Source organism: Protopterus annectens, chromosome 7.part0, assembly GCF_019279795.1.
Source record: "Protopterus annectens isolate FY-2018-M chromosome 7.part0, PAN1.0, whole genome shotgun sequence".
Lineage (NCBI taxonomy): Eukaryota > Metazoa > Chordata > Ceratodontiformes > Protopteridae > Protopterus > Protopterus annectens.
Window position 1 is genome coordinate 1,301,622,766 of NC_056739.1, and position 15,722 is coordinate 1,301,638,487.

General features: G+C 38.3%; 2 protein-coding genes across 3 annotated transcripts in view; one reads left to right on the forward strand and one right to left on the reverse strand.

Moving 5' to 3' along the window:
- Positions 1-6,170, reverse strand: part of TMED3 (transmembrane p24 trafficking protein 3) — a 130,207-nt gene extending 124,037 nt beyond the window's left edge. Inside the window, exon 1 of the mRNA XM_044077912.1 lies at positions 5,858-6,170. Coding sequence (XP_043933847.1) covers positions 5,858-6,016 — 159 coding nt within the window. The 5' untranslated portion in view covers positions 6,017-6,170. The remainder of the gene's footprint in view (positions 1-5,857) is intronic.
- A 289-nt stretch (positions 6,171-6,459) lies between these two features.
- LOC122807025 (retinol dehydrogenase 13-like) overlaps positions 6,460-15,722 on the forward strand; it is a 609,225-nt gene continuing 599,962 nt past the window's right edge. For both annotated transcript variants that reach the window (XM_044077911.1, XM_044077910.1), the window contains exons 1-2: positions 6,460-6,594; positions 11,747-11,827. In XM_044077911.1, the coding sequence (XP_043933846.1) occupies positions 11,755-11,827 (73 nt within the window). In that variant the 5' untranslated portion in view covers positions 6,460-6,594; positions 11,747-11,754. The remainder of the gene's footprint in view (positions 6,595-11,746; positions 11,828-15,722) is intronic.

The window sequence follows — 15,722 nt, forward strand, 5'->3', positions numbered from 1 at the left end:
AATTATTTAGATGACTTTTACTACTTCAGAGATTGTGCATATTTACTGATAATGGTGGACTGTAGAATTGTGCATATTTACTGATAATGGTGGAAGATCCGTGGTGATGGTGCTGCGGTAGTGTTGTCGCCTGTCAGTAAGACGCGGTCCGGTTCGATTCTCAGTTAAAGTGTCTTCTGCGTGGAGACATGTGTGAATGGGCATACCTTCGTTGAAGGTTGTGAGTCAGGGCTGGCAAATCGGCACATAAAAATCAACTGCCAATTTTTAATTAGCGGACCAGAGTTCCGCTGTGGTGACCCCTAACTGGGAAAAGCCGAAAGACACAACAACTACTGATAATGGTGGACTGTAGAAGTTTGAGTAGACTTTTATGATGGAAATGTTCCCAACTGGGCAGTTTTGTCATTATGGGTGCATGCATTTTGTTTCACTGTTTACTGGAAAAATGTTCTGAATTGGGCAGTTTTGTCATTATTGGTGCATGCATTTTGTTTTATTGTTTAATAAATTTAAAACGTCCTCTAAAAACTGTACTGTATTGTACAAGGAATATAATTTAGTACAATCATAAAGGTGTATCAAAGAGCACATGTATGTTTCATATGCAAGGGGCCTATGATTTGAAAACAGCCCAGAATTAATCTTTATCTGCCACTGGCAAAATGTATTTTCTTTGAATGTGGGTTTCAATGAATGTGAGTTTCAAGGGGAGGGAAGTTTTAATGCTGTCTGTTTTCATTGTGAGAATGCATTGCTTTGTTTAGCATATGTCTTAGTGTTTGTGCTGTAAAATGCAAAATAAAACCTTCAAATGAAGTCCAAATCATCATAGAAGTAAAGCAGTATGCACATTAGTGTTTATGGTAAATGGAGAGAAATAGCAAAGTAATGGATCATTGGAATGGCTGCAGGGGGGAGGTTCCATTCGACCATGATTTTGTGAGGGGGAAGGGCGGCAAACTCAGACAGCCCCAGCTGAACTATACCTCCCAACAGTCCAGATTTTCAAAGAATGAATAGATTTTTGCTTTTTATTTTTGGTTTGTTCCTCATAAAATTTGTGGTTTTCTGGCAAATCATTTAGGAATTGTCACGAAATAATGACACACTGAGTTTCAGACTTCACAACCTTCAGAAAAATGTATGCTAAAGTAAGACCTGTTATTCTATCAACTGTCTCAGTTTATACAAGAGCAATTTTTGGTACTGTTTATATGTTCCCCCAATATATTTGGCCTTGTCCAGATTTATTGCATTAACAGGTTGAGAGGTACATGCAAATAGGAATTAAGTCACTAAATAATGACACACTGAGTTTCAGACTTCATAACCTTCAGAAAAATGCATGCTAAAGTAAGACCTGCTATTCTATCAACTGTCTCAGTTTATACAAGAGCAATTTTTAGTACTGTTTATATGTCCCCCAATATATTTGGCCTTGACCAGATTTATTGCATTAACAGGTAGAGAGGTACATGCAAATAAATTGCTTTATAGAATTAGGCATAGCCAAACCTCTCAAATGTCCCTGATTTCGACTCAAAATGTTGCTCTTCCCCCTAATAATCCCTCCGCAAAATAGCAATTTTGAAAGAAAACAAGGAGGGTTTACAATTAAGAAATAACTGTAATAATCAGAGTTATAGATTACTTTTATTTCAGAAATGCATGTAGATTCTTTTATTTTGTCAGCTGCTCAAGTTAGCAGTATTAATATTAAAGTGTCCCTTCTTTGACAGGTTCCTAGCTGTATTGTGTGGCTATTTTATATTTTTGCATCACATTTTTGGTCCATTTTTCATAAAATTGTGTTTTTTTTGGCAAATTAGTGACAAATCATTAAAGGGGCGGCCACGGTGGTGCAGTGGTTAGCATTGCCGCCTCACAGCAAGAGGTTCTCCGGTTCGATCCTCGGCTGGGGTGCCTTCTGTGCGGAGTCTGCATGTCCTCCCTGTGGTCGCGTGGGTTTCCTCCGGGTGCTCCGGTTTCCTCCCACATCCCAAAGATATGCTGCAGGTGGATTGGACACTCTAAATTGGCCCTAGGTGTGCGTGTGAGTGTGCCTTCTGTGGAAGGTTGGGCGCCGGGCTGGCAACTCGACACCGTAAAACTCCACTGCCATTCAATGTGCGGACGAGGTGATCCGCTGTGGCGACCCCTAACCGGGAAAAGCCGAAAGAAGAAGAAGAAGTGACAAATCATTAAAGACTGAAGTTACAAAATAATGACAGACATTTGAGTTTCAGATTTCATACCCTTCAGAAAATTCATACTGATGCAAGACCTATTCTATTATCTTTCTAAGTTTATAAGAGCAATATTTAAAAATTGTCCTTAATTTTTGGCCTTTGTCCCACTTCTATGTATGGCTTTGTCCAGATTTCTTGCTCTGAGGTTGAGAGGTATGACAAATGTGTCAGGGCCATCACAGTCAGCCAGAGACATTTCAAATTTTGACATACTTGTTGCACCCCACTCTCCCATGTAGTGACTCTGGATGTGTCCAAACAAGGCAAGGAGTAGTGCAGAGTATCCCCCCATCCAAGGCAGACGCAAGTACTACAGTGGCTTTTCATCTGTCCTTGATTTTGCAGAATGGTCTGGTTTGTCATATTTTTGTACTGTTGATTTATGCTTATTACTCAAAGTGCCTGTTGCTCTGTGTTTAAGTAGCAATGCTTTAATAACCGTCAGGTAAGCTTGTCTGAGATCGTAAGATGCAAGTAAGCTTTAATAAGTATACTGTTAAAAATTGCCAACATTGAAAGCCTTTCTGTTGTTGCCATGCAGAGAATACTTAACTAGATAATGTATAAGCCTTGGGTATTGAAATGCATATGACAGTATTTGTAATAAAAGACAGGATTACATTATTTTAAGAAGCTCATTACACTTCTTGGAGACTTCCAGCCATCTCTGCAGGCTTTACCTGCAAACTAAACAGAATGCCAATCGTGTGGTCCATAACCTGTCAGTAATCCTTTAAGCAATGCATCTTGAGCTTGTTTCTTGCTTGCTTTTCATTTTTTACTTTGATAATGGTTTCCCCATGAAACAAGTAGATAGCTGTCAAGCAGCAGGTCTTTTTTGGATAAGAAACATTTTTACAAGTGGAGGCATCACAGAGATTTCTACTTTCAGTGTGTTACTTGGTACTTTAATAAAACTGAATATAAATTATAATTAGAACTGCAGTGTAAGGAGAAGTGGTTTGAGTTGAGTGCTGCTTGTTTTTCTTATACTTGATTTTGACTGGCATTCCAGTAATGTATTTAAAAAGTAATTTATTTTTTCATGCCTCACAACCTTTTTGTTTCCATCTAGATATTAAGTAAACTGTCATGCAGCCAATGCATTGAAATATTTTTATTCTTCTACACTTCATTTTGTCTTGATTGGACTCTCATAATGACGGTTTGGCACCCAGGACAGCGTATTTAATTAAAGTTAGTTTTTTGTGGTTTTGAGCATAGCTCCTCCCCTTTCTAGTTGGCCGCACCCCTTCCCATTGACCCCAACCATTCAGCTGTCTCCTGCAGCCCCCCTTTGATTTGAAGTCACCGGCCACCTGACATAGGAGGGGAAGAAGAGAGATAAGAGAGACTAGGATTTTGGATGAAAGTCCTCAAGTAGAATAACAAAAAATATGAGGACTAGTACATTCATAAAGTAGCACAAAATATTCTAAAACTAATCAATTGCAGGAAGGGAGAAAGGAAATGTTGCCAACAGGGATGACTGCAAGTAGAGTTATAGAAAATAAGCAAGAGAGGTTGGAATTTACAGTAAGAAATTATCAAAGGAACCACAGTATTGGGAGCAAAGAGCTTGAAAGGGAAGGACAGTCTAGATGAATGTGGCTAACCAAAAGTTTGGACTAAAAGTTAGAGACTACCTTCCATGTTTCAGATTGATAAAAGAGTACAGGCAAACAAAAAGGTAAGGTAGAGTGTTAAGTGAAAGACCAACTCTGGTAGAGTTTCTAGATTGGAAGCTGCTGTTAAAAATGGATTAGTAGTGTTCATAAAATACTGCATGATAAATGGAAGAATCGGAGGAAGTTAAAAAAGTATGGAAAAGAAAATGGAAATGCTGCTTATAAAAAGAACAATGGGAAGAAATCCAAAGATTTAGGATTTTGCAAAGAAGTGTTTGCATAGATATTTTAAAATTCCAAGCACAGTTCAGAGGAGTTTTCCTCAGGTAGACAGTAAATTCTACAGGTGTGATGAAGAATAAAGAGGTAATTAGAAACATGTACTTTGGGCATGTAACACACTGACAGGTTTTATAAATGCCTACAGAGTACTATGATGGAAATGTTGAGTCAAATGGTTTAAGGAAATGATTCTTTTGAGTTTGAATATAGGTTCTGAATTACCTAGATATCATAATGCCTTATTAAGTTTAATGTTACTACCTGGCAAAAAAAGCAATTCCAAAAACATGCAACTCAAAATCTAAACCTGCTGTAATTCCACTACTGCATATTGCATATATGGGTCTAATGAATGATGAGTAGAGGGGAACAATGACCTCTTTTTCTGGATGAGAAACCTTTTGTGATGAGTTGAGCCATGTAGAAGGATTTCCTGACCACTGTGGCGATGTGATCAAAGGAGAGACTACTGTCCACCTGTGTCCCAAGGTCTCATCACATTTTTGGCGTTAAGTAGACTACCAGCTATGTGGTAGTTCATGAATACAGAATTTTTACCAGAGTTATATTTGATTACATATTTGATTACAATTGCTGGCTATGCTACATACCTACAGTTCCATATACTAACTATGTTATTGCAAGTTTTAAATAAAATAACTGAAAGACTCTTTCCAATTTGTGCAGTTAATAAGCTTGAGAATAGTGAATTTTAGAAACTATTAACTAGGAGTCAAGTCAGAAATGTTTGATCTTGAAAGCTAAGGAGTTAATATTCACAGACTGAATTAAACATTTGGAAGGTACAAGACAGTGTATTATCAACTTATACTAGGTATTTATGACACTTCCTGATGCTTTTTTTATCTTGATTTCTATCTGTAAGAATTTTTTGCATGTATAGTTGGAGTTCTTGCTACAAAAATATTCACATCACTCTTGCACTACATGGCAAGATGACCTAATCAGACCACATGATGTAAAAACATACGGATTAGCACTGTAGACGTGCAAAAAAAAAAAAGTCTTAACAATACAACTACTTTCTTTCCATAAAATGGAGGTAATGATCTCACTACAAGCTATCCTTTGTAACCTGTGACAACGGGTACATTTTTTGTGGAATTTATATATGACTTTTAAAAGTGGCAGTGACAGAAGGCAAGTGACCTTTCAGCTGATTATGATTTAAAATAGTTGATTTTACAGTATGGGGAGTTCTGTTTTCTACTGCCTTATTAATAACAACATATTTTTTTTCCTTTTGACATACTTATTGTTTTCTCCCCCAACTCTGTTATTCAGTGAAGAACTTAGGATATCATAATGTACTTTGAGAATGCAGTCTACTGGCAAACCCAGGGACTTGATGAAAATGTTTAAATACTAAAAAGGAATCTGAGGAGAGAGCTAGTATATCTAGATGGCAAGATAGGGTTCTCTCCTCTATAAAGGCAGACACACTTTCCTGTTTCCCCATGCAATTCATTTCATCAGTATTCAAGAGCCAAGGATCATTAATTCAACACATAATAAAGTATCCACAATGCCCACCTTTACAGGACAGTGCAGTTCATCAGCATACACAGATGAGAGAATACCTCGTACCAATATCCATAGAGAGGTATACTCATTTATTTTTCCACAAATCACAACTTGAAAAGTACAACATTTCAACATGCAAAGAAGCCTTACTTGGTAATCAAGTGTAAATTTCACGTCCTTGTCCACTTCTTCAAAGAAGCACTCTCTTGCATTGTCTGGCAACTCAAATGTCAGCTCAGTGGCTCCAACAAATACAAAGGGCAACGCGATCATATAGAAGAATACTGTAACTCCTCTCATCGTTAACATTACCAGCAAAACACTTTCAAAAGCAACTAGCAAAAGATAGATACAAATAGAACCAACAACAACCTACAGCTGCTAGCTCAACCTCGGTAATGATGAGCGGCACTAAACTAATGTAACAGAACACTTAGTAAGCTTTCTGCGGCTCTTAAACCTGACGTGGCAGCGCAGCACAGCATTTCCGGACACTGCGCGTGTTAGCTACAGAAGGCGGAGTCGTATTTCTTCATAGTTCTTTATTTAACAAGTACACAGAACCAGTTTAGCATTATTTTGTTAAAATTACAGAACCTGCTTTAATGGAATTCAAGCACAGATAATCTGAACAGTGCTTTCAGCATAAAAAAACAATGACATCATATTAACCTTCTCTGTTTACCTACCTGTTTTCTCAGGCGCTAGAGGTCCCAGTAGTATTTATAGACAAAGTGGTGGGTTGGGCAACCATACGTCAGTAATTTTCGTCATCGCAAGTCGAGTCTGTTAAGCATTGCTTGTGTGCTTTTGAGGTTTTTGTAGAAGTACTGTTGGTAGAGTAGTTGTGTAAGCTGGTGTCTTTCCTGTGGCTGTTATCGCAATACGTAAGTTCTTGCTTAGTTTATAAATAACGGTTGGCAGTTTAAAGTGAACAGTGTATCTCCTAATTGCATAAGTAGAGTATACGTATATAACCGCTTCCTAACTGCTTTGTCAAGGAAGTCCAGAATCATCGCTATTACTTAAAAAAAGCTGCTTTTGTTGAGCTACTGTACTTCAGTAATATTTGCCAAACGTACTGCTTGTTTTTTTTTTTGTTAAACACCGTTCATTAATATGTGACACGCCATTTATTACTTTTTAAAAGTCAGCATGAGAGAGAAACGGCTCCTCAAGGTGAAGGGTAACAAGTATACATGTTTTTGAGGGCAGATGAGGACAGTTTGCTTGAACACTGATGGTTGTTTACGAGAGTACAGTTTAGGTGGGTATATATGTGCTTCTCGTATAGCAGTTCTGTTCTATCCCCGTGGAACCTCGCTCCAACCACTTTCGCAACACACCTTGCTTGCGATCAAAGGTTCTTATATCTGTAAATAGTGGAGCTTCTGAGCTGCTGCCCGTAAATTTTGTTATAGAGAGAGAGAGAGAAGGAAACAACTGCTATCCATTGGTTAAGAATTACCAGGCCAGTTATGTGATGGGCTTACAGTTTCCCAGACTAATAAATAAAAATATAAAAAAATTTTTTTAAATAATTTTTATTCAGTCGCTTTGAAAAGTAAAAGAAGAAAATAAGGAAGAGGATAAAAACTCTGCAAAAGAAACAGACAAGCTGCTACTTCTTGTTAGGGTTACCACCCGCCCGATCCTGTTTGGGCAGTTGTGTCCTGCAAAAAAAAAAAAAAAAAAACTTAAACATCGCAAAATGTCCTGAGATTTTAGGGCAAAAAAAATATTTCCAAAGCTTTCTTTACATAAAACGGTTATTTTATATCCGAAACACCTAAATGTTATATGAAATGGCATAAACAACTCAAATACTTCAAGAATAAGGTTTTAGTTGGTCAAAAAATGAATTTCTGCCCTTTGCACTGATGATGGGTACATATTACCCTACAAAATCTCACCTTTCTACAAAAAAGTCCCACTTTGGGCATTTGAAAAGGTGGCAACCCTAGTTCTTGAGAGTCCTCATTACCAAAATCAGCAAAACCAAACTTCAATCCTTTTCTAAAATCAGTTTGTCTTTGTTTCTTTTGCAGAATTTTCATTCCCTGGCTATTTCTTCCCACAGTATTTACTTCCCTGGACCCCTGTCTAGCAGGCGACTGACGTGATCACCAAGGTGAATTTCCTATCTCCCATCCAATCATCAAGGTTCCTTTTGAAGAGGGCCAAAGAGGCGCTCTTCTTGACATGTATGGGCAGTCTATTCCAGAGTCTGGGGAGTCTCTCGGTCAGGAACCTATCCCTCCAGCATATTTTATTCATTGTGATGACAAGGTTTAGATCTTTGGCGCGTATGTCTCTGAGGGATTGGGATTTCTTTAAGTGTAGCATGTCCGTTTGGCAGGGCCTTGTATGTTAAGCACAGATCGCCTCTGAGTACATGATATGCAACAGAGTATAGGTGGAGTTTTTTTTAGACAGTCAGCATGATGCTGATTAAATGGGCAGACTATAATCAGCACCAGTGGAGCCTTGTCAGGGTATACAACAGTTTTAACACAGCTGTGTGTCCTATTTGACTGTTCTGAATGAAAAGAAAGCTATTTTACTCCTTCTGTTATCATAGAGAAGCATTGCAAAAATTGCTGCAGTGGAAGCATCAGAGTTTATTTATTTATTTATTTATTCCTTTACCATTTTGTTGACATTTGTGGAGTCTTTTGTTGAATTAAAAGATGTGTTGGTAGTCCTAATGTGGTACTGCAAGCAGTACTTCATGTAATGCACAGGCATTTCCAACAAGTATGTCTATCCCTACAGCAACTTCCGATATTTCCACCTAGTTGATGTAGTTATTGCAAAAATCCAACTGGAAGGGTCCCATTCAAACATGTTAAATATTTATAGTAGTTACTGTTTGTAATTCAGAATCCTTTTATGCTTTTTCATTGCAGTTTAAATAAATTAACTTAATGTTTAAGCAGCATAGTAAATACTGATAGGTAGTGTTATATTCCATGTCATGAAGTGATGCATCATAACACTGAAACTGCTATGCAATCCACACAATACCATTGTTTGACATTAATTATCAAATTAACAAGAAGCTTTCTGTTTGTAAAATGAACACTACATTGCAGCAGTTTCTATTCTGCAGCTAGAAAAATAGCATTTGTTGCTCATTACCACATTACTATGCAGTACAAAGATGATATCATTATGTCATTAGCGAGAAAAAATGCCGAGTAAAGCTCAGTTTTTTCCACTGTCTCGCTAATGACAGAGGGGCATTATTTTAGTCTTAAGTCTGTAAATGATGTAGAGAGGTGTGTGTGTGTGTGTGTGTGTGTGTGTGTGTGTGTGTGTGTGTGTGTGTGTGTGTGTGTGTGTGTCTGTATGTATGTTCCCGCTGTCTCTTTGTGGTTCTGTCATGTCTTTGTGGGTCTGTCCCTCACTGAGAAACTCAGCGTTATTTCCTCTGTCTCTGTAGAGCGTGACAGAACCACAGAGGCGCAGAGCCACAAAGCCAATTTCAGTAAAAAAGCATTCTAATAATAATAAAATAATGTACTCTGTATAGTACAAAGAATATGCCTAGCTACACCCTTGAGCATTAGGATGTTCACTAACAATCACTCAACTCACATTATATTGACCATAACATGCCTGAAAATCCTACAGCCACACTGTTGCCATGTTTTTTATTTTCTCATATTTTCCCATCTGTGTCTGTCAGTGTACCCCTGTAGGTGTAGGCACCTCAAACCATTGGGCAAAGCGTATGAGTAAAGTGTGTATGAGTAAAGTAAATGCTGAGTCTATCGGAAATATTTAAAAAGAGTCTTTGTGTCAAGTATCTTGGTTCTCTGGATCAAAATGAAAGATAAGTATGGTAACACTCAAGTATCAAGACGTATGTGGGGAGATCAGACATTACAAGTGAACACTGATGTGTTACCATGACAGCACATTTTTGAGAAGGGTACCCTTGTGTAAATTCAGTCAATTCATGTGGTTGCGGCATCATTTCTCTCTCTCTCTGTTTTATATACACAGACACACACACACACACACACACACTTACAGACTATACAGAGGTTATAGATGATACAAGGGAGATGAAGGAAACTGAAATATGCAGGAGTGTACCAGGAGCTAAAGTATATATTTATTTAGTGTTTATGTTAGTTGTCCTGTACAGATGACATTTTAGAACATGTTAGTACCTCCTAAACAAGATTGGAGCTACACAGGGAAATACTCGCTTTTGTCTAATATGCTGTATTGTCAGACAGTAAAAGGATTTATGATACCATTATATCATTACAAAGATGGCAGGGACTACATGCAGATGGCAGATATTAAAAAAACTTTCAGTATAATTAATTATACACAAATGAAGAAGGCATATGTTAAAACCTGTTAACAATGAAACAATCAAGAATTACTTGTGAGAACTTAAAATGCAATTTAATGGACTGGTGTTTTGTATAGGAGAAGTTATGGAGAATTCTTTTTAAGACAGGTTAACAGCTAAAGAGTTTTAATGTTTGCCTTAACTTTTGCCAAAATATTTTACATTTCAAACGTTCTGCTTTCTTTTGGTAAAACACACACACACACACACACACTAGCACATGCAATGCTATATAAAACAATGGGACTGAAAATTAAGATACATGAGTTATAACAAGTACAGAGTTTGCACTGTGTTCTAACTTTGTTATACTTTGCATCATATGATACAAACATACTGGTGCTGAATGCCATTATTAGGCAAGATAGCACATCTACGAACATGGAGCAGGCAGGGAAATGAATGCAGGTTTATGCAAAATTTGAAAAACAATCCCATTCAGGTTGCTTTTGTAATTATACTGTTCCCATATCTGGGTGAAATTACAAAAGAACTTCACAAGTGCATTGTCAGCCTCATCGAGAAGGCAGCAGTCAGTAAAGTACTCCGTAATGAAGGAGTAATTAAATCCTCATCATTTGCTCATTGAATGCTCCACAAAGGCTCCTGCTTTACAATTAAAAGTGAAGTAATACAATTGTTTTCTTCCACCAGTATATTTGAGAGTACCTTAAGGGCAATGAAATTAAAATATAAGTGCTGTTGCTATATACACAGTGTGAAATGTCAGGGATTACAGGCATGTTGAGGAACTCGCATGATTTAGTTCATTCTCAGATAGCTGGAATGAAGACTGAGCTGTTTTTTGCTTTTAAGTGATTCTTTGCAAAATCTTTACAGATAGCCTATTATATTTAAACATGAAACAGCCATACAGCCAGCACTGTTGAAAGCTATTACACTGGACTGTATCAGGGGGAATGAGTCTTCGTATTTCAAAGCTATGTTAGTTTCAGGTTTTTATATATTATCTTTTTTAGTGAGTGTCTCGCTAATGATAGAGGGACAATTTTTTAGTCTGTGTGTAAATGATGTAGAGAGATGTGTGAGAGAGTCTGTGTGTGTTCCCACGCTGTCCATCTGTGGCTCTGTTTCGTCTTAGCGAGTCTGTCTTTTGCCGATGAGAAGCTCTGTGTTTTTTTCCCCTGTCTCATGAGAACGTGACAGAACCACAGAGGGACAGGGCCACATCCATTTTCAATAAAAAGCATAATAATAATAATGATAATAACATGTTCACTAGGTATCATACTTCTCAACTGTACAGATTTTCACAGAATATACAAAATTTTGCCTCATATTTTTTGGGCAGTTTTTCACAAAAGTGTGATTTTTCTAGCAAATCAATGAATACTGAAATCAGAAAATGATGGACATTTGAGTTTCAGACTTCATACCCTTCAGGAAATTAATGCTAATACAAAACCTGTTAGTCTGTCAACTTTTTAAGTTTGTAATAGCAATATTTAAAAATTGTCCCTATTTTGGGGGCTTTGTCTCCCCATTATTTATGGATTTGTCCAGATTTCTCACTCTGAGAGGATAAGAGGTATGTTGAATATATTATTTACTAAATCAGTAAATGTATTTGATTTTATAGTTGATGAAAGAGTACATGAAAGTAGGGTACACAAGAGGTAAGCAACGGATGTTCTGTTTTGCTACAGATATCTTCATGACATCAACATCTGACATGCAGGAGTACCTGCAGAAACATGCTTCGGAAATAGCTGCTCTTTCAGTAGCAGGTAATGTGATTTACTGTAATGTTGCCATTGTTAAATGATGTTTCGGCTGGTGTGTTTGTTTTGCATCTATACATTTCAAATGTTGTTGTTATTCACTGAGTAAATTATCCATTTCACTTCCCTGTTGCATTTCCTTTGTGTTATTTCCCCTCTTCACCACTGTACTTCTCAGCTGTACCTGTCCCTGCTTTTGCCCTGTCTTTCTTTACAGTTTTTGAATTTCTAGTAAGTCAGTGAGGATTACAGTCATCAGTAATGTCAGACATTAGACTTTTGTACTACTTACTGTTTGGAAAAATGCATGTTGACACAAAAACAATACAAAAAGAATTTGCTCACAAAAAAAAATCTTCTTTTAACTTTGTGTGTGTGTGAATTAGAATAATCTCTAAAAAATTGTCCCGTTGCCTCACAGTAAGACGCTGTCCGGTTCAACTCACAGCTAGAGAGTCTTCTGCGTGGAGACATGCGTGAATGGGCGTACCTTCGTTGAAGGTTGTGCGTCAGGGCTGGCAACTCGGCACGTAAAAATCAACTGCCAATCATTAGCGGACCGGAGTTCCGCTGTGGCGACCCCGAAAAGCCGAAAGACACTACAACTTTGTCTCCCATCAGAGTCATCTTTAGCGGTTATGGAGATAAAATGGGACTGTTTAGGTGCCCTCAGATAATCCCCATCAGCTGGCCTTCTGGATGTACAATTGTTTCCAGTTCAGTATTGGAAACACGTTATTACTGTGTATTAAATCAAAATTATTTGTCAAGTTTAGTAGTTTAATGTAGAAGTAGACTACTGAACTCTTGGATTGCCCCAGATTGAGCATTTCCACTGAGTGTATAACTGTGCTAGAATAAAGGAATGAGCAGACAGTTTCTGCATTCATCAATTACATACACTTTGACCTGTGTACATGAACCTCGGATGTCTGATTATGGTTTAAAAATAATTGCTAGAGCAAATCCAACTTGCTTCTCACAAACTTGTCTTGCAAAGACACGTTTGCCTGTTTAACAACAACAGGATTAGAAGTTTTCATTCATAGATGGCCCCCATATCCAGCAATTTATAGTCATTTTCCTGACTGTATAAACCTCAAAATATCTGATTGTATAGTAATTTATTTAATCTCTGTTTCATACAAGTACAATGTAGCCAACCACAATAAAGTACTCCAGTGTGCTTCATACAAAAAAGTACTCTTGTCTGCTTCATACAAAAAAAAAAACACACACACACACACACACACACATTAGTCCTACAAAACTCAAATAATGACTACCCAAAACTGGCAGGCAACATCCTAGGGTCCGTCACTTTCACCCACACAGCCCATGCACCCAGAAAATGCAGCGATTCTGTATACATCTGTGATGCCGCATTGTAATGCAAAAATTAAAAATGGCCACAATAGTCTTACTCTGGCTTTGTAAATGTGCAGTAGCTAGTCACATCAGATTGGTTCACAGAAATCAGACTAGTCATGTTACATCCTCTGCCCATAATGGCATAGCTCCCAACTTCCCATCTGCAAAATGTGGAACGCTACCGTCTTATAATGTGGAACAAATAGGAAAATGTTGGAATACAAGCAACTTCAACTAGGAAGCTCACAGAATGTTTAAAACATTACTTAAAATGTTTTGAAGAATTAAGATGATTTAGTATTTAGCAATGTGTATCCATTATAAAACAAAGCAAAATCCGAATGCTAAATGTGTGACGGCCCTTTTCATTCCTTGTGGAACTGTAAATGAACGTGGACTTTGACTCAAAATGGGGGATATTTTTTATGATCCTGTGCAACTGAGTTATTCATAGCTGGTTGCCAGTCAGGTTCTTAAAAAAAAAAAAAAAAAAAATGCCTACAATGCTGATATGAATACGGACTGCACCATTCTGTTACACCATTTTCAAGTCCTAAGAGTGCCACTGCCTGCAACTGCTGATGCTCTTCTGACCATTGCTTTGCATTGTTCAGAGGTTCTGGGTTTTCTTCTCAGTTTCACCTACTTCAAACCAGAATCACTATGATTCATTGTGTAGTTTGTAGGTGAACTGAGCAGAAATTAAGTGTGCATCACTTTCTTTACCCAGAGCTGCAGTGGATTAAGAGTACCCTGTGCAGGTTTCAAATCATGGGTCCCCCACACACTTTTATTTATTAGGACCACACACAAATGCACATGTTTTGTACTCTCATTCCCAATTGCTTTAAATGCATACTTAACATACGCAATTGTTTTAAGTGACACTTCTGAGTAGGCTTGAACACTTTCTGGCAAGAAGTAAAACGATTTGCGCTAAGAATACCCATGTCAGAACATTTCAAGCATAAAGACCATTTAGATTGATATCATTATAATACACGACTGTCTAAACCCAGTTACGGCCATTCAACTATGTATACCTTAAATTTCAGATTGTGATAAAAATAGCCCCACTAAAGTATAGAAACTTGCTTTTTCAGAAATACCTATCAGTCCTGCAAAGCCAGATTAATGATTTTTAACTTGATCAAAACAGCAGGGTTTGTCATCTCATCAGACAGCCCCAGTAATCAACAATTATAACTCCTTGTTGGTTGTACACATCTCAGATGCCTGTTTGGCAAAATAATAATAAAACAAATAATTAAAGCTTGCCTCAGGTAAAAAGTAGTCAAAGATTAAAATATTTCCACTTATTTCAAACAAACGCACACTCCTGAAATGCCGGACTGTTAAAACTGAGTGATTATTAAGTGCTTCTGCAGACCCACGCACTGCTGCAGGTGTGCGTCTGTTCACACACATGCACGTATACTGCTGCAGGTGTGCTTCTACCCCCCCCCACACACACACATGCCCGTATACTGCTGCAGGAGTGCTTTCTACCTTCACACATACACATGCACGTATACTGATGCAGGTGCGCTTCTGCACACACTTGCTCGCTCTCTCTCTCTCTCTCTCTCTCTCCCTCCCCCTCTCTCACCCACACACACACACACACACACACACTTGTATTGCTGCAGGTGTGCTTCTACACATACAGACACAGGTATATTGCTGCAGGCGTGCTTCTACACACGCGTGCACACACAAACATACACACGTATATTGCTGCAGGTGTGCTTATACACACACACATACACGCACACGTATATTGCTGCAGGTGTGCTTCCACACACGTATATTGCTGCAGCTGTACTTCCACACACATGCACATATACTGCTGCAGCTGTGCTTCTACACACACACACACACACACATGCACATATACTGCTGCAGCTGTGCTTCTACACACACACACACGCATGCACATATACTGCTGCAGCTGTGCTTCTACACACATGCACGCACATGCACATATACTGCTGCAGCTGTGCTTCTACACATACAGACACACACATACACAGCTACAGCTGTGCTTCTACACACATTCGCACATGCACATCTACTGCAGCTGTGCTTCGCACATGCACATATACTGCAGCTGTGCTTCTACACACACATGCACATATACTGCTGCAGCTGTGCTTCTACACACACACATGCACATATACTGCTGCAGCTGTGCTTCTACACACACACATGCACATATACTGCTGCAGCTGTGCTTCTACACACACACATGTATTGCTGCAGGCGTGCTTCTGCACACACACGTATATTGGTGCAGGTGTGCTTCTACACACACACACACACACACACACACACACTGCTGCAGCTGTGCTTCTATACACACACACACACACACACACACACACACACACACACATGCACATATACTGCTGCAGCTGTGCTTCTACACACACACATGCACATACTGCTACAACTATGCTTCTACACATATTCGCACATGCACATCTACTGCAGCTGTGCTTCTACACATATACACGCACATATACTGCTG